This window comes from Colobus angolensis, unplaced genomic scaffold (assembly GCF_000951035.1).
Source record: "Colobus angolensis palliatus isolate OR3802 unplaced genomic scaffold, Cang.pa_1.0 Scaffold301, whole genome shotgun sequence".
In the NCBI taxonomy this organism is placed as follows: Eukaryota; Metazoa; Chordata; class Mammalia; order Primates; family Cercopithecidae; genus Colobus; species Colobus angolensis.
The window spans coordinates 1,669,071-1,692,568 of NW_012116278.1; the positions used below are offsets into that span (position 1 = coordinate 1,669,071).

The window sequence follows — 23,498 nt, forward strand, 5'->3', positions numbered from 1 at the left end:
TGAGAACAGCAGGAGGACATGAGGATGGCCAGGGGCGAGAGGTTGGCATTGATGGATGTAGTGGAAAACACGAGAGACTTTGCAGAGAAAGGGAATTTTCAAGTAGCTAAACAGCTCTGGAAAATGTTGCACAAAATGGGAACTGATATTTTTTGAACATAGAGTGTGTGTGCTTGGCATTTCACAGTTATCTTGCTGAATTCTTCACAAAAGCTAGGTGACGTGGGCATGATTAGCACATTTTGATGGAAGAAGACCCAGAGGATCAGAGGTGAGATGGCTTTGCTCAAGGTCCCATTGACTGGAATGATAAAGCTGAGGATGGGAAATGGATGACCTGACATTAAAGCTTGTACACTTTCTACTAAGCCAACTCGCATGAGTATAAATTCCATCTGTGTGGGAGAGTGATATACATTAAAGACAGTTCTATTTCTTTACAACAATTTATTGAACTTGTGGACTGACTTCTTTTAGCCATAGACTATGGTCAACGTAGCTGCTAACCCTAATTAGATATGTTTTGGAAATGTCAGTTTTAATTTAACATATGATAACTATGTTATGAAATCTTAAACTGAACAGAATAGCGATTGTATGAGCCTCAAGAACCAACTGACTATAGGTTATTAAAAACATATTGATTGAAGCTGAGAAAACTGTGTAATAGAGACATATCTCATTACACGACAATTAACCCTCCAATAGGTTTCCAACAATCAGGTGGTATTTATTTAATGGACAATAACTGCTTTATGAAATATAAATTAAATACATACACAGGACGCTTCATTTACAAAACTTCCATTTTTAAGTGGAATGGAGGCCAAGGCTTGACCAAAAGTCTGATACTTCTCGTCATCGCAGAAAAAATAAATAAATCTATGGGCTGCTGGAAAGCTCTGAAGTGTCACACGAGGTTTCCCAAACCCAGCTCTGTGCTCCAAGTGAGGATGGCTGGGGCAGGGGAAAGGGAGTTTCTACTGAGAGCATAGGAAGTGCATTTCCTGCCCTGATGATCACATTCGCCAGCTGCCAAAGAAGGTTCTAGACTCAGGTACTGATGGTAATGTGATGAAAAATTAGTGCTCACATTTTATGTGGTACTGGGATCAAATATGTTTCAAAAATTTTTTAATTTAGTTTTATTTTTTTTTTTTAAGATGGAGTCTCGCTCTGTCACCCCGGCTGGAGTGCAGTGGCCGGATCTCAGCTCCCTGCAAGCTCCGCCTCCCGGGTTCACGCCATTCTCCCGCCTCAGCCTCCCCAGTAGCTGGGACTACAGGCGCCCGCCACCTCGCCCGGCTAATTTTTTGTATTTTTTAGTAGAGACGGGGTTTCACCGTGTTAGCCAGGATGGTCTTGATCTCCTGAGCTCGTGATCTGCCCGCCTCGGCCTCCCAAAGTGCTGGGATTACAGGCTTGAGTCACCGCACCCAGCTAATTTTATTTTAATTGACATATGATTGTGTATATATTTATGGAGTACAGTTTGATGTTTTGATATTAGTTTACAATGTGGAGTGATTAAATTGGGCAAATTAACAAATCCATCATCTCTCACACTAATTTTTTTTTTGGCAAAAACATTTGAAATCTATTCTTCTCACAAATTTGAAATATACAATGCATTATCATTTATTAGAGTCACCATTCTGTGCAACAGATCACTAAAGCTTATTCCTCCCATCTACCTGAAACTTTATGCCCTTTGATCAACATCGTCCCTTTCCCCACTCACCCCACCTGCCTCTGGTGGTCACCATTCTACTTTCTACCTCTATGAATTCAATTTTTTTAGATTCCACATATATGTGAGATCATGCAGTTATTTGTCTTTCTGTGCCTGTCTTATTTCACTTAGCATAATGTCTTCCAGGTTCATTCATTTTGTTGAAAATGACAGAATTTTCCCCCTTTTAAGGCTGAATAGTAGTATTCCACTGTGTATATACAGATGCTCCTTGACTTACAATGGGGTTAGGACTCACTCAATAAACCTATTTTAAGTTGAAAATACGGTAAGTTGAAAATGCACTTTTGACTTACGATATTTTCAACTTAAAATAGGTTTATACCATCTTAATACTCAAAGAAATGCTGAATGCATATTGCTTTTTTGTCACTGTGAAGACAAAAAAGTGGAAGTCAAATTATCATAAATTGGAGACCATCTGTGTACCACATTTTCTTTACCTGTTCATCTGATGATGGACTCCTAGGTTGACTCTGTATTTTAGCTATTGTGAATAATGTACAGTGAACATGGGAGGGTAGCAATCTCTTTGGCATACTAATTTCAATTTCTTTAAATATATACACAGAATTGAGATTCCTGGATTATATGGCAGTTCTATTTTGAATGTTCTGAGGAACCCCCATACTATTTTCCGTGATGGCTATATTAACCTACATTCCCACTGCCAGTGCTCAGGTGGTCCCTTTTCTCCATACCCTGGCTAACACTTGTTATCTTTCATCTTTTTGGTAATAGCCATTCTAACAGGGGTGTGGTGATATCTTCTTGTGGTTTTAATTTGCCTTTTCCTGATGATTAGTGAGGTTGAGCATTTCTTCCACAGAGCTGTTGGCCATTTGTGTGTGTTGAAGTGTCTATTTAGGTCCTTTGCCTAATATGTCTTTGACACACACACAAATGCAGACAAATACACTTGTAAATGAGAATTTCTTGCTTCTTTTTGTGGCTTTTATTTTTTTTTCTTGCGGGGGGCAGTGTAATGCCTTTTCTCCAATTCTAGTTTTGAAACAACTTAAAGAAAGCACACAGGAGTCTGAGATAACACAATACAAAACAGGAGCTGAAGCCCAGTCCCTACCACTTTCTATGGCCCTCTGGTCACCTTTCAGCCCCTTTCAGTTTCAGTTCTCTTTTTATCTAGCAAATGAGGAAGATGATTCGTTTTGTACAAGGTTACCAGAAAGATTACATAAGATTCTGTATGTAAAGCATTTGGTAGAGAATCCCTCACATAGTAAGCACTTGATAGATCCCAGCAACTACAATAAAGTAATATTAACTAATTGTTAGCATGGTTATTATTTTTACCATCATTAATATATCACCATTAGTAGATGAAGCATCCCAAAGAAGGGCTGGGCGTAGAGGTAATACACTAATCTTCCCTGAATTATGGCAAAATTCCAAAATAGATGCAAATACCTTGGTCTATTTTCATGACCCTTTAAAATCTGGTCCCCTTAGAGCTTGAGCTCCTCAAGGAGTCTATATGGGGGAAAGTATCACAAGAGACCATTTGATTCAGGTCTCTACCTTCAAGCCACTGTAGTATCATTAGACCCAGTTTTCAGGGAAGGGAGAATCAGGCTTAGAGACAGAAAGTGACTTGCTCAAGGCCATGTGGTTAATTAACAGTCGGGGCAGCAGAATAGAGGTATCTTGTGCCTTAGTTTATCATTCCCTGGTCTTATAAAAATGCTACTTTTAGTTCTACAAAATAATAAAAAAAAATTTGGCACTGTCAAAAATTGTGTTTATATATTATATATGTATATGTATTCTTTTTTTTTTTTTTTTTTTTTTTTTGAGACGGAGTTTCACTCTGTTACCCAGGCTGGGGTGTAGTGGTACCATCTTGGCTCACTGCAACCTCCGCCTCCCGGGTTCAAGCGATTCTCCTGCCTCAGCCTCCTGAGTAGCTGGGATTACAGGTGCCCGCCACCACACCTGGCTACTTTTTGTGTTTTAGTAGAGACGGGGTTTCACCATGTTGGTCAGACTGGTCTCGAACTCCTGACCTCGTGATCTGCCTGCATTGGCTTCCCAAAGTGCTAGAATTACAGGCGTGAGCCACCGTGCCAGGCCTTGTATATGTATTCTTTTATGTAAATATGCACTTATATACAAATGTGATACACACATATATATATCCATATATAAGTATATATATGATATAATCCAATTAAAATATAATATAATATAATATAACATAATATAATATAATATAAATGTTTTTGCCCAGGCAATCACAACTCCTGAGCTCATGGAGACAAGACTAGTACCTCCATCCCAGAGGAGGTCTGTAGCAAAAGAGGGTTCCAAGTTTCTGATAACAAAGTGAATCTAAGTACCCATTCACTTAAAAATATTTACTATTATTTATTCATTTCTATTAACAACCATTTATTTATTCCCTGATCCCAAATTTACAGCATGCTAGGTGGTGGAGATACCTTCTGAACAAGAACAAGAAATGCAGTAAAAATCCCTCTCCAAGTCAGCTTCCCTTCCAAGTTTCCCTCTTCTTGGCAGGAGAGAGAGAAAGGGATCAACATTACACAGGGCACACTCACCTTTCAAAGAAATGGCCATCTATAGGTGGGAACCACTCCAGTGTCACAGAGTCCGTTGTGTGGCCCACAACTTGGGGGGCGAGGGCAACAGGCGCCGGTTTCCTGGAGGGCTGCCAGCTCTGGTAGACCAGGTCCAGGTAACAGTGCATTCTGGCGACTTGATTGGGCGTGAAGGAGTCCGTACAGTCGTCATCTGCAAGCAGGCAGAGGGAGAGATAAGCATCACGCTGCAAGGGCAGGCAGGCATATGAGAGAGTTATGACGGCTCCTGGCGGCCTGAGAGCCAGCACCCAAGTCGTTCCTTGCCAACTCAGGGCTGGCCTCTTCCAGCGCTCAAGAGTTAATGACCTGTGAACAAATTAGTGTAGTCATCACTTCTGGAGACAGGTGAGAGGAAACAGGAGGGAGGGAAGAGTGGATGGAACTGAAAAACTATGGCTGAGACTGGGAAGAGAGCAGCCCGGAGGTCATGGCAAAGGACACAGGCAAGACGAGCTATTTCCCACGGCCCCCGGATCCACTGGGTACTAAGTCAACAATTCCATTACTCCCTCCCTCTCTCAACCCCCACTCAATATGTCTCATTCATTCATTCATTCACTTGTTTATCCCCTCACTCACTCATTCATTCATTGATGCACTCTGGTTCCAACTCATTCCTTCACATTCTTTCATCTACTCATTTATTAATTTCACTGTTAACTGATGTGGTGATATTGTCCTTCAAACAAATCTTCTGAGTGTCTACTACATTTCTGCTCTGTGCCCAAGGGCATGGAAAGATAAAACTTTAAAAGTTCCTGCCCATGAAGAGGTACCAGTCTAGTTATGGGGTCAAGACCAGTCCAATGTATGAGTCAAGGTTGTTACAAGGCTGCTAAAGTCCATGATGTCGATCACTGATAAAGGAGGAAGACAGCATGGGTGGGGGCAGGGACAGGCAGGTGACCAGGAAGTCTTCTAAAGGAGATAGTTGAGGTTGATCAGATTGCATGGCTAAGATTGGAAAAGAAAGGAGAGGGGCTGCAGGAGAAAGTGCTGCATGACTACAGAGGCATGGTGCCCTAGGCAGAGAGCACAGGCCAGGGAGTCAGGCAGACCTGGGAACAAGCCAGGGTACTGTGCATGCTGAAAATATGAGTAGTAACATCTCCCACTCAGTGCTGCCACTGGTCCACTATGCTTTAGACATGGTAAACCTATTCCTTTCTCTCGAGTTTTGGAGTATGCATTACTATTTTCCTCATCGTACAGAAGAGGATATTAAAGCTGACAGAGGGTAAACAACTATTTTAAAATCACAAAGCTAGGGATACATCTGGGATTTGAACCCAGGCAGTCCTGACTTCAAGGCCATGCTTCTGATCAATATGAGAACTTCTTTTCAAGCATAAATGAGACATTGTATGGATATAAAATCCTGCAGGTGGTTGATAAGTGGGAGTTGAGTCTGAGGCTAAGGGAGCTTGGAACACAATCTCTCAGGTGTCTTTGGATCTAATGACCTTTGATCCTAATCTCTTTTCCAGGGTGTGACCTAAGACCTGACCCTGAGGGAGAACGCTTGCTTCCCATTTCTCCCTCCAACAGTTTCATTCAACTGCCCCAGGGGCAGGACAAGGCACTGTTTTGGCTTAATTTCCAAAAACACCACTTCCCAGAGGTGTTCACCTGGTAAGGGAGCCCACAGCTAGGCCCCAGATAGAGGAGCACAAGGCTCTTGCAATCTTAAAATAAATCTGCTACTGGGAATCCTGCAGCATATACTGGTTTCTTCTTATCACACAAACATTAAATACATTTGGGCAGGTGCTGGACAGTTAGACATGGCTTTGAGAATCCAGCTTAGGGAAGGGGCAGAGGTGTAAAGGAGGTTCTGTACAGAAGCTGCCTTAAATCCCCTTAGTAATTTTTTCCAATCTCCTTTCTAGCACCCCAGGGAAGTCTTTAACACATTAGGAGAAGCAGAAGAGCCCAATGTCTCTTAAGAAACACAGTATAGTGAAAAATCGAGTAAATCTCTCTCAAACCCAGATCCCACCATGTAACTCCTGAATACCAAACATTCTATGGCTCCCTATTGCAAGGAAAGAGTCTTCAGTCCAAAAAGGGCCAGATAATTGGACACTTTTTTCTTCGTTGACATGACCTTTTGACTTCATCTCGAAAGCTTTGGAAAAGCCACTGAATAGGTTAGATGCAGGAAAAGGGCATGATGGCTAAGGGAAGAAGTATGGCCATGCGACTAGATTAGTGCACATAGAATCTGGAGTCAAATGGACAAGTGATTTTCTGCCCCCAGTGCCTCAGTTACCCTATCTGTGAAGTGAAGACAGTGATGATAACATGATTGCTCATTTCAAAACACAGCCAAGGTGTAGGGATGTGGGGTACTAAGAGCAATGCCTGTCCCATGATAAATGCTAGTAAACGGGAATTGGAAATAGTGTGTATGTGGTGTGTGTGTATGCTTGTGTGTGCTCATGTCTGTGTAAGTGTTACAAAACTGGAAGCAGGAAAAAAATTCAGGATATAAAATATGCATTCTCTTTGATCTAACAATAAGGAATTTACGGATTCAAAAGATAGATACTCTGGGATAAACATGGGTAAAATAGACATACAAAGATGTTTCTTGAAGCATAATTTATAATGGTGAAAATATTACAAATAGCACATCTGTTCATTTACAGGGAAACGGCTGTGTACTTTAAGGCACAGACATAGAACAGAATACTAATCAGGCATGACCAAAAAATGAGATAACTTTAAGACTCAGTTCCCTCGTGCATAAACTGGGGGCATTTAAATAAACTCCAAACCATGAAGTTGTGAGAATTCAACGAGCAAGAGCACAAAAAGCATTTATCAAGATGAACGATGCTGAAAAACAGTAGGTTTTTTTCCTGTATAAATATCTACTTTACTTGCTTCCTCCACAAAAAAAAGTATATTTTTCTTTTATAACTTAAAAAGGAACCATTTTCACATTTGTCGATAAAAAAAAAGTTTGAACAAATGGATAGCTGATGGAACCTAGTAGGGAGACAGGAATGTGTTTGAACTTTAAAGCTGAAGTTGAGGCTGGGCACAGTGGCTCTCTTCTGTAATCCTTGCACTTTGGGAGGCCAAGGTGGGCAGATCACGAGGTCAGGAGTTCGAGACCAGCCTGACCAACATGGTGAAACCCTGTCTCCACTAAAAACACAAAAATTAGCCGGGCGTAGTGGTGCATTCCTGTAATCCCAGCTACTCAGGAGGCTGAGGCAGGAGAATCACTTGAACCTGGGAGGCGGAGGTTGCAGTGAGCTGAGATCATGCCACTGCACTCCAGCCTGGGTGACAGAGTAAGATTCCACCTCAAAAGCAAAAAAAAGAAAAGCTGAAGTCAAAATCTATCCCAAGGTACATTACTTGGAGACTTACCAGCTATCAAAATCTTGGGAGAGGTACCAAAGGCTTTTCATTTATCACAAAATCTCTGCCTCAATTAGCTAATGTCTAGAGTCGGCCACACTTGGCTTCCGTCCCCGCAATGCCTCCCCTCTTGAAATCTGTGGCCACTTCTTCTGGTCTCCAGGACTGGCCAGCTCATCTTGTTCTTCTGTCTGCATCTTGTCCCAAAGCAGAAAGAACTTTGGGACTTCAGCACTGGGAAGCCTATGCTAGTCCCCATGCTGTTGATACAGTACCCTGGGTTTGCTAACTGAAGCTTGCTCTCAAGAATAAATGTTCATCTGTGGCTGAAAGGCCCCACTGCATGGAGGTTCAGGACATGAACACCATGCCTTCACTCCACTTAGGACCTTGGGCACAATGCTGACCCCCTGTCAACCACATTTTCACCCACCATAAAATGAGGAATAAGATGTTACCTGTCTCATAAAGCTGATGAGAGCATTTAACAAGCTATCTAATGTCTAGTGAATGGATAACTAAGTTGCCTTGTGTAAAACTCCCTGTCTTTTTGATGTTTTTAAAAATAATGATAGTAATAATAGTCATAATAATAAATGTAGATAATACATTTATACTAAAAAATTCACTGTAGAATATTTGGAATATGTCGAAAATGTTACAAAAAATAAATATTACCCTGAACTCATTACCTATATATAATAAAATTGATGTCTAAGGTATATGGGTATACGCGTGTATATGTATGTATATGTTATCTGTTTGTATATGGACGTAAATATCTACAGTAAATTTCTGTAATTCATATCACATACATATGTACAGGTCTTACACAATATATATGGCTTTCTGACCCTTTTCACATTAAGTAGTCAATGAATAATCCTACTAATCATTATTTATTGAGCACTAATTATGATACCACGGACAGTTCTTTTTTTTTTTTTTAACTTGCATTTTAAGTTCAGGAGTACATGTGCAGATTTCTTACATAGATAAACTTGTATCATGGGAGTTTGTTTTATAGATTACTTCATCACCCAAGTATTAAGGCCAGTACCCATTAGTAATTGTTCCTGATCCTCTCCCTCCTCCACACTTCAATAGACCCCAGTGTGTGTTGTTCCCCTCTATGTGTCCACGTGTTCTCATCATTGAGCCCCCACTTATAAGTGAGAACATGTGGTGTTTGGTTTTCTGTTCTTGTGTTAGTTTGCTAAGGACAATGGCTTCCAGCTCCATCCGTGTCCCTGAAAAAGATATAATCTCATTTTTTTTATGGCTGCATAGTATTCCTCCTCCAGGAACTCTTATAGCCTATTATCTCCAGAAAGTGGAACTGAGTCTGCTGCTCTTTTATCTGCTGAGGTTTCCAAGAGTTACCCAAGAATTGTACGTAACTATACTCCTCTGGAGCTCTGTCCAGCCTGCCTACTGAATTAGGCTTCCCCCCATCACCTGCCTGGTGCCTGCTTGATATGAGCATTTGGGGCCCTCTCAACCTTCCCCAGAACCAGAAAATGAGGCAGATACCTACTAGTTAATAACACAGGTTCTGCAGTAAGAAACACTTGGGTTTAGGTTTCACCTTTGCCTTGTTTTATCTTTGTGATGCTGGGCAAGATACTTATGCTATCTGAACCACATTTTCTGCATCTGTAAAACTTGTGCACCTCCTTGGGCTACTTTGGGGATTCAATGAGAAAAGCCTATGAAAAGTTTCATACAGTGTCTGGCATATCACACGTACTCAAGAATTACTGCAGGCCCGAGCTAAGCAATATGGTAGCCACCAGCCACACGTGGCTATTCTGATTTAAATTAGTTAAAATAAGATTGATAATTCAGGTCATTAGTCACACTAGTTGTATTTCAGTCATTCAATTACCACACGGGTAGTACAGGTATTGGCTACCATACTGGCCAGAACAGATACAAACTATGTCTATCTTCACAGAAAGTTCTGTTGGCAGTGCCGGGCCACAAACCTTTTCCCTACCAGTGATCAGGCCTGAGGAAGAAGCACCCAGGAAGATAAAGCAACAAGAAGTTGACCCAGCAATGTCTTCACCCAATTGTCTTGATGGAGAGAGCTCTCATGGTGGCTTTCCACAGCCCTGAGAACCCAGTCTTGTTCTGCATTTTGAATTTCATCCAGCTGCTTTTGTCACCTCATCTATCAGAAATCCTAAGGAAAACAAACATTTCAAAGCTCGTGGTCGCCTTGAATATGCTTTTGTGGGTGTAAGTTTGTTATCGTAGCTCAGTGAATTAGTTCTGCTGTTAATGGGTCACTGAGCTGAGGGGTTCCTTTAAAAAAAACAGTAAATCAATCACCCTTTAGATCTGTACAAAGGGGAACAAAGAAAGATTTAGTTTATGGGGGTCTGGTAGCTAGTGGCAGCTCCTAGCCCCTAAGAGGCCGGCAAACTTCCAAACTTATGTTATTGTTTATTTTGCATGTGCGTTGAGCTGGCCAAGAAAAGGTGCTACAGAAATGGAACGTAAGCAGTGTTGTATGAGGGGATGGGGCACCGGATGTGGGGTGTCAGCTTGGCTGGGAATGGGAGCCCAGTGGGAATCTGCTTTTCAGGAAATACCCAGCACCCTGGTCTTTTTTGAGCACTCAAATCTAAGACTCTTAATTGTACCAGAGGTGGGTTATTGACACTTTAATTTAGATTTGGACTGTATGAACCTTATACTGGAGAGGCCCCCAGGGGTCATCAGCCCAAATGGACAAGCAGAAAGAATCACTGGGGATCACCGAACCCTTTGCATTCCAACAGCAAATTCCTCTCTTCAAATGCAATGAGGCAAAACCTCAACAGAAATGTAAAATAGTCAGAAAGAGGATGTGCTTTCCCTGGCTCCAGCAGGAAAGAGAGCCTAAAGCCCTATTCATATAGCCACCGGGGCAGTGCCCTGAAGCATCTCTGTGGAATAGAGTGTAAAAGCTACCCAAGTTGCTCAGTTTCCCCACTCAACCATCAGCTTGCTGTCTTTAGAAGAAATACAAGAGTAAAAGAGAAAAATACTTGGAGGCAGATATGTGACTTGGTGCAAATGACTTCAGTGAGCTTCAATGCTGCCATCTGCAGAGTGGGGATAGTTCTAACTCTACACATTTGTTGTGAGAATTAAATGAGAGAGAGCGTATTAAAGGCTTTTCTGGACAATATTTTGTTACATGAGTAGAAATATTGCTTTTGAAAATAATAAATTTTATATACCCGTTATAAGAGAATTTATTCATTTTCCTCCTTCCCTCCAACTCTCCCTCTCTCCTCCCTTTCTTTACTTCTTCCTTTCCTAACAAACATTTATTAAGCACTGGCACCTGTGCTAACTTCTGAGCATAGAATGATGTATTAGATGCAATCTTTGCATTGATAGAATTTGCTTGTTCTAGCGGGGAAAGAGACACCAAGTTGAGTATGATAACAGAATTTGAAGCTGGCCTGCCATGTGCAATTGTGTGCCTTGTGACAAACACAAAAACTCTTAGCTGAAGGTGCAGTGGTAAGGGCTATGACAGCCCTGAGGAAGGAGTGTCTTGTTCTAATTTGCCAAAGGTGTTAAAAGGGCTCAAAGGCCTTGATGTATCTTGTGCTAAAGGGAAGTGTAGGGTATCCCCTAATGCTCCTAACACTGCTACTAGTGGTACACAAATGGACTATGATGAGATATACGCAGTTAGGAAAAAAAAAATCATACCCAATCTCATGTCATGATTTTCTCTTTGCAAAATCCAAAGCAATCTTATTGTTCTTGTAAAACATAATAACAGAGAATGTGAGAGTTTTATGCTTATCTAAGGGACACATGGGTTAAATAAAAAAAGTTCAACAACCACGAGCTTAGAACAATGTGCTGCACATTTAGGAAGGATCATGGAGATGCAAGTCCAACAATTCCATTGTCTTGAGATAAGTGAAACCCGGAAAGAGAATGACCCAAAGACATTAGGTGGATGAGTGGCAGAGCTAGGCCTTCCATCCTTAGAAAAGGTAAGTAGCTTGTTCAAGGCTCCCCCGAGCCAGGATTGGATCCCACATCTGACACCCAGTCCTGTTCACCCTACAGAGTGTAGGGCCCTACCTGCATAGCTCATGAAGTTGTTGTAAGGAGTGCTGAAGAAGCTATGAAAGCCACAGGTGTCATTTCCTGGCCCTGGGTCACCGCAGGACTTGTGTTTAGGGGCTGGGTTGGTATCATTGCAGAGGTCTCCAGTCTCGAAGGAGGGCTCTGTCTCCATGCAGGGGTCACTGCAGGACTGGATTTCTGAGATGCCTCGGAAGACGTGATAGAGGCCCAGGCTGTGACCGATCTCATGGATCATGGTGTGGGTGTGCCCAGGCATGCCATAGAAAGATGGGTTCAAGACAATGCCACCTGTAAGGGGAAATCCAGAGAATCAGACAAACTAGGTACTCTGCTTCTTGGTACAAGAACTCTCAAGTCCACCAAGGATAAAGAGATGCTGCCCAAAATAAACACAAGCTTCTCCACCCTAGGACTCCATTGCCCTGAGAGCTGTTACAACCTGTGACATGAATCATGACTTATCAGAGCAGGAAGGAATCTCAAAAGTCATTTTGTACAATTCCTTCATTTTTCGTATGAAAACTCCAATGCCTAAAGAAGTGAAGGGACTTACCCAAGGTGATTTCAAGCTATTTCAATGGAGAGCAATTCAGAAACTCTGATTTCTGGGCCAGTAAACCTTTCTGCTGCAACCTCTCCCTTACAAAGTAAGGCCTACTCTTATTTCCAAATATTCTACATATTCTTGTCTAGACAAAGCCCTCAGGGTCAGAGATCTTGGTTCTGGTTCTCATTTTGCCTTCACTAACTCTGTGACATCGAGTGGATTAACTAGCATCTCTGAACCTCATATCTTCACCTCTGATGCTGTAAGAGCATGAACACTCATGAAGGTCAGCACTATGTTGTATTCACTGTTATGACAGTTTTCATACTAGCTAATGTCACTTGAGCAGGACTCTTAATCAACATTCTATAGTTAATGACTATCACAGGGCCTGGAGCAGGGTATCTCATTAAATGTGTGTTGAATATTTGCTGAATGTTAACTCATCTAAAGAAGTTTGTGAGGTTTAACTAATCTAGTGTGAGCAGCTAGAATAGCACCTCCATACATCAAGTACATCACCTGAGGACAAGCAGCATGATCATCACCTGAGAGCTTAGTAGAAATGCAGAATCTCAGGCCTCACCCCAGACCTACAGAAGCACAATCTGTGTTTTAAAAAGAGCCTTGAATAACTTGTCTGTATATTCTAGTTTGAGAAGCAATGGTCTATACCACATGCCTCAGAAAATTGAAAATTGCTTGGCTCGGGCAGATAGACAGAACAGATCTCAGCAGAATTTATGGGTAGTATTTGTGCTGTGTTCATCTTAGGCATTGGAAAGATGCATACAGGCTGGCAGAGAGATAATTAAACTTTAAAATTTAACAATGTTTAGGGGAAGGTTAAAACTCAGGTCTGTGAACCTTGAAAGTAGGCACTTTAGGTGTAGAGCAGCATCTTATAAAAATGGTGAGGAGGTAGGGTCTTGTTGATTTGAGCTGGCAAGCCCCACATGGGCATGGGGAGTTTCATCTTAGACTGAACCTCTGGAATGGTGTGCTTGCTCAGTCAAGGGACTCATAGAGTCTATGCAGAGGTCTCTGATTTTGAAGAAGGACTCTGTCTCCATGTTAGGGTCACTGGAGGACTTGATTTCTGAGACTGAATTTCTGAGCAATTTTGAATTGCTTAGAGCTTTCTAACACAAAGATAAAGATGTGTGAGAGGGCATGTGAGTGTGTGGGTGTGCACATGCACTTGGGTATGAGAAGGGGGCAGGCAGAGGCAGGGAGGAAGAAAAATTGAGACAGGAAATCTTTCTCAATTATTTTCTGTCAATCACAACATGAAACATAATCTGCTTCCCACCCAAGGCTTTTTCCAGGGATCATGGTGTAACAGCAGAAAAAGAGAGGAAAAATATGGTTGTAATAAATTGGGTTTGATTGGGGCTACTGCAGAGGAATTACTCATGAGCAGCATCTCTCGGGATGGGGAGAGGGCAGCCTGGAGTCCAGCTGGAATTAGCTGACATGGGTTGCAATCCTTGTTCTGCTTCACACTTGCCTTGTGACTGTGGAAAATGAACTTTGCATCTCTGGTGAGCTCTAAAATAAGCAGCTACAATAATGCCAATGATTCTCTGTCTCTCCATGAAGCTTCATTATTGAGGTAATGAGAGGAAAGGACCGTTCCAGGGATGATGACTGGATTGCAGACTTAATGTCTAGGCTAACCCTGTTTGCTTTACCTCATCCCCTCCCAACTCACCCCTTTTCACAGAGTGACAGCACTTGGGCCCCAGTCGGTTTCATTGCTTCTCTTAAAAGGTGAAATAGCTTGAGCCTGACATCATCCTGAAATACTATAACATGCTATGGATTTATAGCCTCCCTTATTCCTGGCCCTGAGCCAGTCTCTGAAATTTATGGAATTATCAGGAGTAGTTTTTTCTAACTGTAGAAGCCTGCTATTCAATCCGTCTCAGACTCTGATCATGGCCCTTTCAGTTGCTTTTCTAATAGGACAGAATTTCAGAATTGAGAAGGATCCTTAGGGTCTTCTGGCCTCCTAGGACCTGCTTATTCAATACTGAAGGACACTGAGACCTGAAGAAGGAAGGATAACTGCCTAAGGCCATACTGCTAAGTAAAGTCACAGCTGAAAACAAACATGAATTCTGGCTCTAGTCGACCATTACTTCTATACATCATACTAGGTATGTGATATAAGCTGATCACCTTCAAGTTTGCCTAAGCTGCACGCTCTCTTCTGCCCAACCCCGCTTGTCTGTGTCTGTCTGTCTATCTGCCTATCTACATCTGCCTATGTAGATACCCATACATCAGCTGTCTCAGGATTTCTCAATCTCAGCACTATTGACTTTTTAGTCTGCATAATTCTTTGTAGTGGACATTGTGGACATTTAGCAGCATCACTGGCTTCTACCCACTAGATGCCAGTAGCATTCCCCCATTTGTAAGAAGCAAAAATGTCTCTAGATATTGCCAAATGTCTCCTGGGGTATAAAATCCTCCCAGCTGAGAACAAGTAGATATTTATCTTTGTATCTATCTTTATTTATACAACCACACACACAGGCGCGCGCACACACACACACACACACACGCACACAAATTGGTTTCATTCTCTAAAAAACAATTGAGACATGAGAGTCGTCTGGAGGAAACTAAGTCTATGGTTTCATTCAGCAAAACTTCCATTATTTGAATTTCTAATTTCTAAGACAGAATAGCAATGGAGCAGCTACTGGACTGTTTCACCAGGAGACCAGGCAGGCCTGAGGATACAGTCAGCACTGTCACTGCTGAGCCTGAACATTCTCAGATAAAGATGTTCACTGAGTCATCATGATTCATTCTTGTAAATAATGGGGACATTCTACCAAAGGGAAAATGATTAAATAAATGGCAGTGCCCTTGTTCAAGGGAATATTATGTGGCTATTAAAAATCTTGTCTTTAGAGAGGGGGAAATAACCCAGAAGGGTGCTTTTCTTTTGTGATTTTAAGTGAAAAAAAAATGGGTGGGAAGCTAAGGATAAGACTTCTGCGACATGGGAAAAAAAGTAGACAGTATAATATTAAGTGAAAAAAGAACACAGAATTTCATCTATGCTATGATTTTTAAAATGTACAGTTAAAAAAATTCATGTTTACATATAGATGTGTCCTGGAAGAGAGCATGGAAAAAATAAAATTAAAGAACTACAATGTTTGCTTACCGGGCCTGGTTCAGAAACTGTTGTCATATCTAACTTTTGGTGACTGGTTTGTACAAACTTATGTCTTGTTTATGGGTATGTATAATTTGAATGTAAGAAGAGTTCCTGTTGGTGTTGGTGGGTGGAACATGGAGGAACATGGAGTTCTTGCGAACTCACTTTTTCTTGCCTCTTTGGTGTCTTTCAAGCCAACCCATGACTGGCTGTGCCAGTACAGTGTGGTTACCAGACTGAGAAGATATTTCCAGGAACTAGGAGGCAGAGGGTATAAGGAGAAAGCAAACAATGGACAGTGTTGGAAACTGAGATTCCAATTGTGACTGTCACTGTCTTGTGTGTGATGTTGGATGAGGCCCATTTCCTCTCTGGGTCTCATTTACTCATTGATAAAACATGATTAATAATATGGTGCTATTTCCTTCAGAAAATTGCTTGGTGGTCAAAATGAGATAAAGGATGCTAAAGAGTTTTGTAAATTAAAAAGTGATAAATAAATGAGTTTTTCACCCTCATGACTACCAGCACCACCATCATGATCATAATAATGATCATCATTGCACTAAATGTATTACTGTGCTACTCCAGTTGCCTCCTGAAGGAGTTTCTAAGACTCACCTAAGTGCATTAGGGCCTCCTTGTCCCATGGCCAAGTTGCTACTCCTGCCAATTCCTCCTCTGAGGAGTTTGCAAAGAAAATATTGAGATGTGTTGATCCATCCAATCTAAGAATGTTCTTCAGCTCATTAACATCCAAGTAGGCTCTGAAACAGAAAAAGAACCTTGACTGTTATCATGCCCCCCAAAAGATACTATTTAGACAATAGGCACACTCCAAATAATTTAGAGCTACTTTGTGTGCCAGGCACTTTGCTAAGCACTTTATAAACACTACCTTATTGAATTCCCCCAATAATATTATAAGTAAGATGATTCCATTTTACAGATCATAAAATTAAGTCCTCGAGAGTTTAAGAGGCTTGCCAAAGTTGTTAGGCTTCTTATGAATAGAGATGTAGGGTAGTATCATTATCTCCAGAGGCTTAGAGAACCTTCTTCATACCTTACTAAGTTCAAGCTGCTACTTGGCAGTTTTTCCCTTTTTCTTAATGCTGTCTCTCCCCAGGAGTTCTCACAGAGCCCAGCCAGTAGCACACATTAATGATGGTTTCCTACTCGTCCCCTCTTAGAATAATAGAAGGGCCTCCCCAGTATGAAAGATAAAGTCCAAGTTCCTAGCATGGCCTCCAAGACACAGGCTTCTCTTTAGCCTCATCTCTCTCTACAACCTCTCTTGAGCACCCCACTGCATACAGACAACATCTCTGCACCCTATATGGTGCATTATCCCATTGGCACCTTTATTCATGCTGTTTCCTCTGCTGGGACTCTGATCAGTATTTTGTTCTCTGATGAACAAATACAAAGTCTGTTCTGGTATCCCTCCTCCAGGAAGACTTCCCTGAAGCTCTTTTCACCTGCACCCCTTTTAACATCTCCGTACTCGTCCACCTCCTACTAGCAGTGCACTCTCTCTCATTTGCCATTTCAATAAATTGCTTCCTCTTTCAATTATATAATACACACTTGTGGCCACCTGGGGGAAGGGGAGGTGCCTTATTCATCTCTGTTTGCCCGGTTCTTGGCACAAAGCTTGATACCTGGTGAGCCCTCAGTAGATTTTGATGGAATTGAATTAAACTGGGAAAAGTAAAAGTAAAAATACTTAACTCTCAGTCTCAAATTCAATAATTCCTGACTAATGGGGCCTTGGTTTCCTTATCAATACATTGACATTAGTAACAGCTGCCTGATGCGCCACAGAGCATTTCTGTGGGTGGAAAACCTACACCTCTACCCTGCTGTGAACAGGATACATCTGAGACCTCGCGTGTCATGGCCACCCATGTCACAGAAAGCCCCAAGCTCACGAAACCAAACATTCCTGTGACCACAATTTGTACAACTTTTCACAAAAAACATGAGTTGGAGATATAGGTGGGCCCAGGAGAGCTTACATCTATATCTAGTTTGAGTTGACTAATTCCAAGAATAGCCACACAAACTCAGATATTGACCTGAAATCTCGCTGCTGAGCCCTTCTCTTCCCCAAGAGCCCATATTCAACTTCTTAGGCTGGAAGCCTTGTGAGGAATTCTATTCAGTCTGCTCTGTCATCAGGGAAGAGAACGAGGAAGGAGACAGTCAACATTTACTAAGCATTTGCTGTATGCCAGACCCTGTGCTAGGTACACATGTCTCATCCCTGTTTGGTAGTTGAAGCAATGCAACGGAGTGAGTGACATGGCTTATTCTTAAGCTACAACCCTGGGTTTGAATCCAGCTCTTCCACTTTATGGCTGGGCCACCCTGGGCAATGTACTTAACTTCCTACACCTCAGTTTCTTTTTTTTTTGAGATGGAGTCTCGCTCTGTCGCCCGGGCTGGAGTGCAGTGGCCGGATCTCAGCTCACTGCAAGCTCCGCCTCCCGAGTTTTTTCTTTTTTTTTTGAGATGGAGTCTCGCTCTGTCGCCCGGGCTGGAGTGCAGTGGCCGGATCTCAGCTCACTGCAAGCTCCGCCTCCCGAGTTTATACCATTCTCCTGCCTCAGCCTCCCAGGTAGCTGGGACTACAGGTGCCCGCCACCTCGCCCGGCTAGTTTTTTGTATTTTTTAGTAGAGACGGAGTTTCACCATGTTAGCCAGGATGGTCTCGATCTCCTGACCTTGTGATCCGCCCGTCTCGGCCTCCCAAAGTGCTGGGATTACAGGCTTGAGCCACCGCGCCCGGCCTCAGTTTCTTTATATACAGAAAGAGTGTGGTAATAGTACCTACCCCATATAGCTGTTCAGAGGGTTAAGGTAATTAATAAAGAGAGCGTAAAGGGCTTAGACTAATGCCTGGCATGTAGAAAGCCCCAGTGCATGTTTAGTTATTCCTATCACTTATCCCCATCATACAGATGAAGGAACAGGGATTCAGAGATCTGGCGACAAGGCCACGTAAAAATCTAGACGTGTCCAACTCTTCCCACAACCTCACCCTCATTTCCAAGCTCACCCAGGCCCACAGTGAAAGGGGAAACAATGCATGGGAGGAGAATGAAAACACAGAGGAGCTGAGATTTTCTTGGATCAGCCCTTTCCACATAATTTATTATTTTCTAATTGATTTGTTCATTTCCATCAAATGTTCTCTCAGGCAGAGAACACAAATGTTATTAGAGAAAGCCACCTCTGCCCCATAGCTCTGAGATGAGAAAGCTTCAAGAGAAAAAGGGTGGGGTAGGGGCAGGGGAGACATTTTAATTGGTTGTTTATTCAGTGGTAATTGCAGAAGCCAATCTTTTCAAGAAGTGGTATTCATCCTAGCCCAAAGCAGAGAAGTGGGATGTGGGAGCCTCTCCCTGGCTTGTACGTGATTTTTTTTTTTTTTTCATACTTTGGGAAGCCTCCATTTCCCTAATGGGGAAGAATCCACAGCAGCAATCCAGGCCCCACTGGCCTCTCTCTTCCCCACCTCTCCAAGGGGAACCTACCCAAAGGGAAAAAATAAAAAAAGCAACAACACAGCTCTGTGGATGAAAGTCTTCCTTTTGCTGCCAGAGGTCTTCCCACTAATACAGAGCCAGGCTGAGTGTCTCTCAAATATATCAGGGGGAAAATCTTCGGGACAGGAGTCCACGTGGGTATTTACCTTCCTACCCCTATGCCTTGAAAGGATTTTTTTTTTTTTTTTTTTCGCGTCAACAAGATAGAAGAGAAAGCACAGGAGGTCAACTTCAGAAGGAACACGACTGTCTAGGGATAATGAAGATGAGAGAAGGAAAATGGACACGTGACTTCCATTTTGCAATTGTTGGGAAGGTTGTGTATACATTGTAAATTGGTCAAATGTACTTTAAAATGTCAAGGCTCATGCTTGTAATCCCAGCACTTTGGGCAGCCAAAGCAGTGGGAATGCTTGAGGCCAGGAGTTTGAGACCAGCTAGGGCAACACAGAGAGATCCCATCTCTACAAAAAATTTAAAAAGTTTAGCTGGGAATGGTGGCACATGCCTGTAGTCCCAGCTACTTTGGACGCCAAGACAGGAGGATTGCTTGAGCCCAGGAGTTCAAGGCTGCAGTAAGCTATGATTGTACCACTGTACTCCCACTTGGGCAATAGAGCAATAGGCCATCTCTCAAAACAAAACCCAAACAGACATTACTCACTTCTCAGAAAAATCAATCAAAATCCCCAACTCACACAGAGTTGGACAGACAGACCTATATCTGTCGGCAAGTTGTCTGTCCAACTCTGTGTGTGTATTAGTCTGCAGATTAATCTGTGTGTATTTATCTGTAGCTTAATCTGTGTGGCTTAATCTGTGTAGAAGCTTTGCTACTCAGAATTGGACAGATAGACCTATATCTGTGGACAAGTAGGTTTAAGTCTCTGAGTATCAATTAGCTCATGCGGATCCCAACAGGATCAAAGAAGACAGCTCAGCACAGTCCCAGCACATAACTAGAAAATGCAAGCCCTCCATATCCTGGTCCCCTATTTTCTCCTGCTGGGAAAGAACCTAAACTGACAATCTGCCTCTGGGTGGCTCTCCCAGTCTCAGCTTTCAGTGTCTCTTCCTCATTACCCAACCTTCTTCCTCCTACAACCTCAATCACTCAAGTTCTCTTGGTTATCTTATTCTGAGAACCTCTAGTTTTTCCCAATTATGCCCAACTCCTAGGCATGTCCATTAGTTTCCCTTCTCTGCCTTGCAATCTTTACTCCTGATTCTTGGCCCTTTTAAATCTTATGAACCCTGCAAAGTCCAGCTTACATGTGATGCACTCCATGTATCCTCTTATGACCACCCTCGTCTGTAAAGTAGGGATGATGATGACCACCTGTCAGGGATGTCATGAGGATTAGAGGCAACACAGGTTAAGTGCCTAGCATGGTGACTGGCACAGAGAAGGCATCACTGATTAGAATAGGCTCCTTTTATTGCATTATTGTTAGCAAAACAAAAATTATTAGCAACACTCAAATCATCATCATCACCTCTATCTGAAAATGAGTCCTCCTCCCTCTGTGCCCCCTACTTTTAATTCCAGTACATATCACTCTGCTTTGGGTTATATTCACTGTGTGAGCGTCTATCTTTTCTATCAGGTAATGAGCTTCTGGCAGTTGGGACCAAATCTTTATTATCTCCGTATCACTTAAAAGTATCCTTCAAGAGAGAACCACCACCGATGGGCAGCTACTGAGTGCCTCTCTCTCAAATTGCATAGTTTCAAAACAGGATGAGCAAGCCCAGAGCTCAAGGAAGGGAAATGACTTGCCCAAGGTCATATATCTAATACAGGGAATAGAAAAGCCTGCCAACAAACCTCTCTGCTCTAACCTGTGTACATGTCACTTGTGTATAGCAGCAATTTTGTATCATAAGTAAAGTCACCTCTTCCTTCAGGTGGACACAGTTCCCTGCATAGTTTAGACAACAAATCATGGGAAGGATGGCAGCCTCCATTCTCTCCCTCAGCTGGACACCTGGGTGTGGGAACCTACATTGTCTGAATATCTGACCACTCCTCACTATACTCTGCTGGTTGTTCTGTAGCTTGGGGTCCCTACCTGCTCAGTGAGGTTGTGAAACAGATCAGTGTCTTCCAGATTATGGTCTACAGAAGGCTAAATTTATAAGAAAGAAATGAATATTTAAAGAAAAATGTTGCTGAATCAAATGGGTTTGGGACATGGTCTGTTAAACAAGGTTAAATACATATATTTTTTTAATCGCAAGAATTTTCGGAGCCTCAAATATGCAAAATAAGAGTAAGATAGATAGTGCAGGAAGTGTACCCCAAAATATGTGACCATAATTCCTCCTCCACACCCCTCCCCCTTACACACTTCCACCTTTGCCAAAAACCAAACAACAGTACAAACAAAAAAGTTTGGAAAATGTTGGCTACATCAAAGTGTCCCTCCTGATTTAGATACTTTCCCCTGAGCCGCCTCTCAAGAGTGGTGTCTCAGTGTCTCTTTTCTTCCTACACAACCCATGCACCTGGATCCCACTGTGGAGATTGCGGGTCCCCTGGAATGTCTGTTTCAGTGGGCCCAGCCCTGATTGCCAAGGCGCCCAGACTTTACCCCTTTGCCAGAACTGCATTTCAAAGCCATGAGTGCAGTTCTGGAGGGAGATCAAAGCTCTCTCAACTCAACTGTCATTAGAATATTTTCTTTATGCATCTCACTCGTTGGTGAGTGCCAACAACATATTTCCTAAATGCACTGGCCTGAGATGGCACAACTCTGTAATAATCTGAATGAGAGGGCTGTCAGGGCCTGTTTTATTGAGAGAGAAGCAAAAGGGAACCACATTCAAAATGCAAAACAACAACAGCAACAACAACAAATCCTTTAAATAAAATCATGGGAAAAAAGTGTGAGAAGGCGAGTTTTTTCACCTCTAGAAGCATAATACACTGGCCTTCCCATTTCAATGGTACAGCTTATAGTGAGCCCAGGTCAAGACTGAGGACTCTCAATTTCTATTCCCACTCAAAGCAGGTCACTCTTCAGTGGACATAGGGGAAGTCCACTATGCAGAAGTGATAGCTGAAGAGATCTTTAAGCAACGTCATGCCAGAGTCATGCTTCCTGGGCTGTTGATGGGTGTGGCTGGTCACAGAGATGGTACTGGCCATGTGTAGATGCCCTCAACTGGAGGAGGGTTTGTGTGAGCTATACACTGGTCAAGAGTGGACCACTTTTAAGCTAGCTAGAGACTGGGAACAGTTCTTTCAGGTTAGAATAAAAGGCAGCAGAGGGTGATTTTAAGAGAGAGACAGACTGGCATTCAAATCCTCCTTCTTCCACAAAGTGGCTCTGTGATCTTGGACAACTGACCCTGTCACTTTGCATCTCAATTTCCTCACCTGTGCAATGGGAATTAGAAAATTCAACTCAGAAAGGGGGATATAAAAATTTAAGGAGGTAATGCACAAGGAAATGCCTAGAAGAGTACTCAACTCACGAAAACCCTCGAGATGCAAAATTCTCTTTTAAGCTAGTTCATGGATCAAGAGAAAACTGGCATTAGCTCCCAATGCCTGTTGGGTTCCTGCTTTACCAGCCAACCCTGGTTCCCAACACTGGATCAATGTGTTTACCTTCTTCACAGGAGGTTGTCCTGTTTCTCCATCTCATAGAGCAAATTCTGTAACATTGTCCATTTCCAAATTCTGATTGTAGCTTGCCATTTCCAAGGAGGTTCTCAAGTCCATGAACCACTACTTAATTCTCAGAACACACCAGACCATTTGAAAATGATTATCAAATATAAAGATCAAAGCCACTCAAGGCAAGTCATTAAAGCAAGATAAACCTCAGAATGTTTATTGCATCCATATCCTTGTTCCAAATAACAAGCTTTCTCCAAGCTGTGACCAGTACAAAACCCTGAATTTTGTTCTTTATCCCAAGGGCCCTAACAATCTGGACTTGATCCTCCTGCTTAGTTGCATTGTCAAAAATGCCTAAATCTGCCTCTCCAGTCTATAAAAAGAGACACAGAAAGAAAATGCTGGGAAGTTTATTAAATTCTTGGAATCTTGAATGATTAGTTTCCAAAATAACAGATTTTGTATGGAAGCTTGACACATAGAAAAGAAAAATGTAATAGCATCAATCAAAGACTAATTTAAAATTGATCATTCCTTTATTTATTGAATGAGTCATTCTTTCCTTACCTCCATTTTTTCCTCCCTTTTCCCCTGCTTTCATTTTTCCTTCCTAATTTCCTTCCTTTCCACATATTTCTGCTTTCATTCATAAACACTTACTGAGATTCTATCAAATACCATGCTTTAAGCTAGAAACTTTGCCTATAATGAAAAAAGAGCACAATTTTCATT

General features: G+C 42.2%; 1 protein-coding gene across 1 annotated transcript in view; it reads right to left on the bottom strand.

The window, feature by feature from the left end:
- PAPPA (pregnancy-associated plasma protein A, pappalysin 1) overlaps nt 1-23,498 on the bottom strand; it is a 247,651-nt gene that overhangs the window by 177,807 nt on the left and 46,346 nt on the right. The window contains exons 3-4 of the mRNA XM_011950062.1: nt 16,206-16,351; nt 4,333-4,525 (exon numbers count right to left, since the gene is read on the bottom strand). Coding sequence (XP_011805452.1) covers nt 4,333-4,525; nt 16,206-16,351 — 339 coding nt within the window. The remainder of the gene's footprint in view (nt 1-4,332; nt 4,526-16,205; nt 16,352-23,498) is intronic.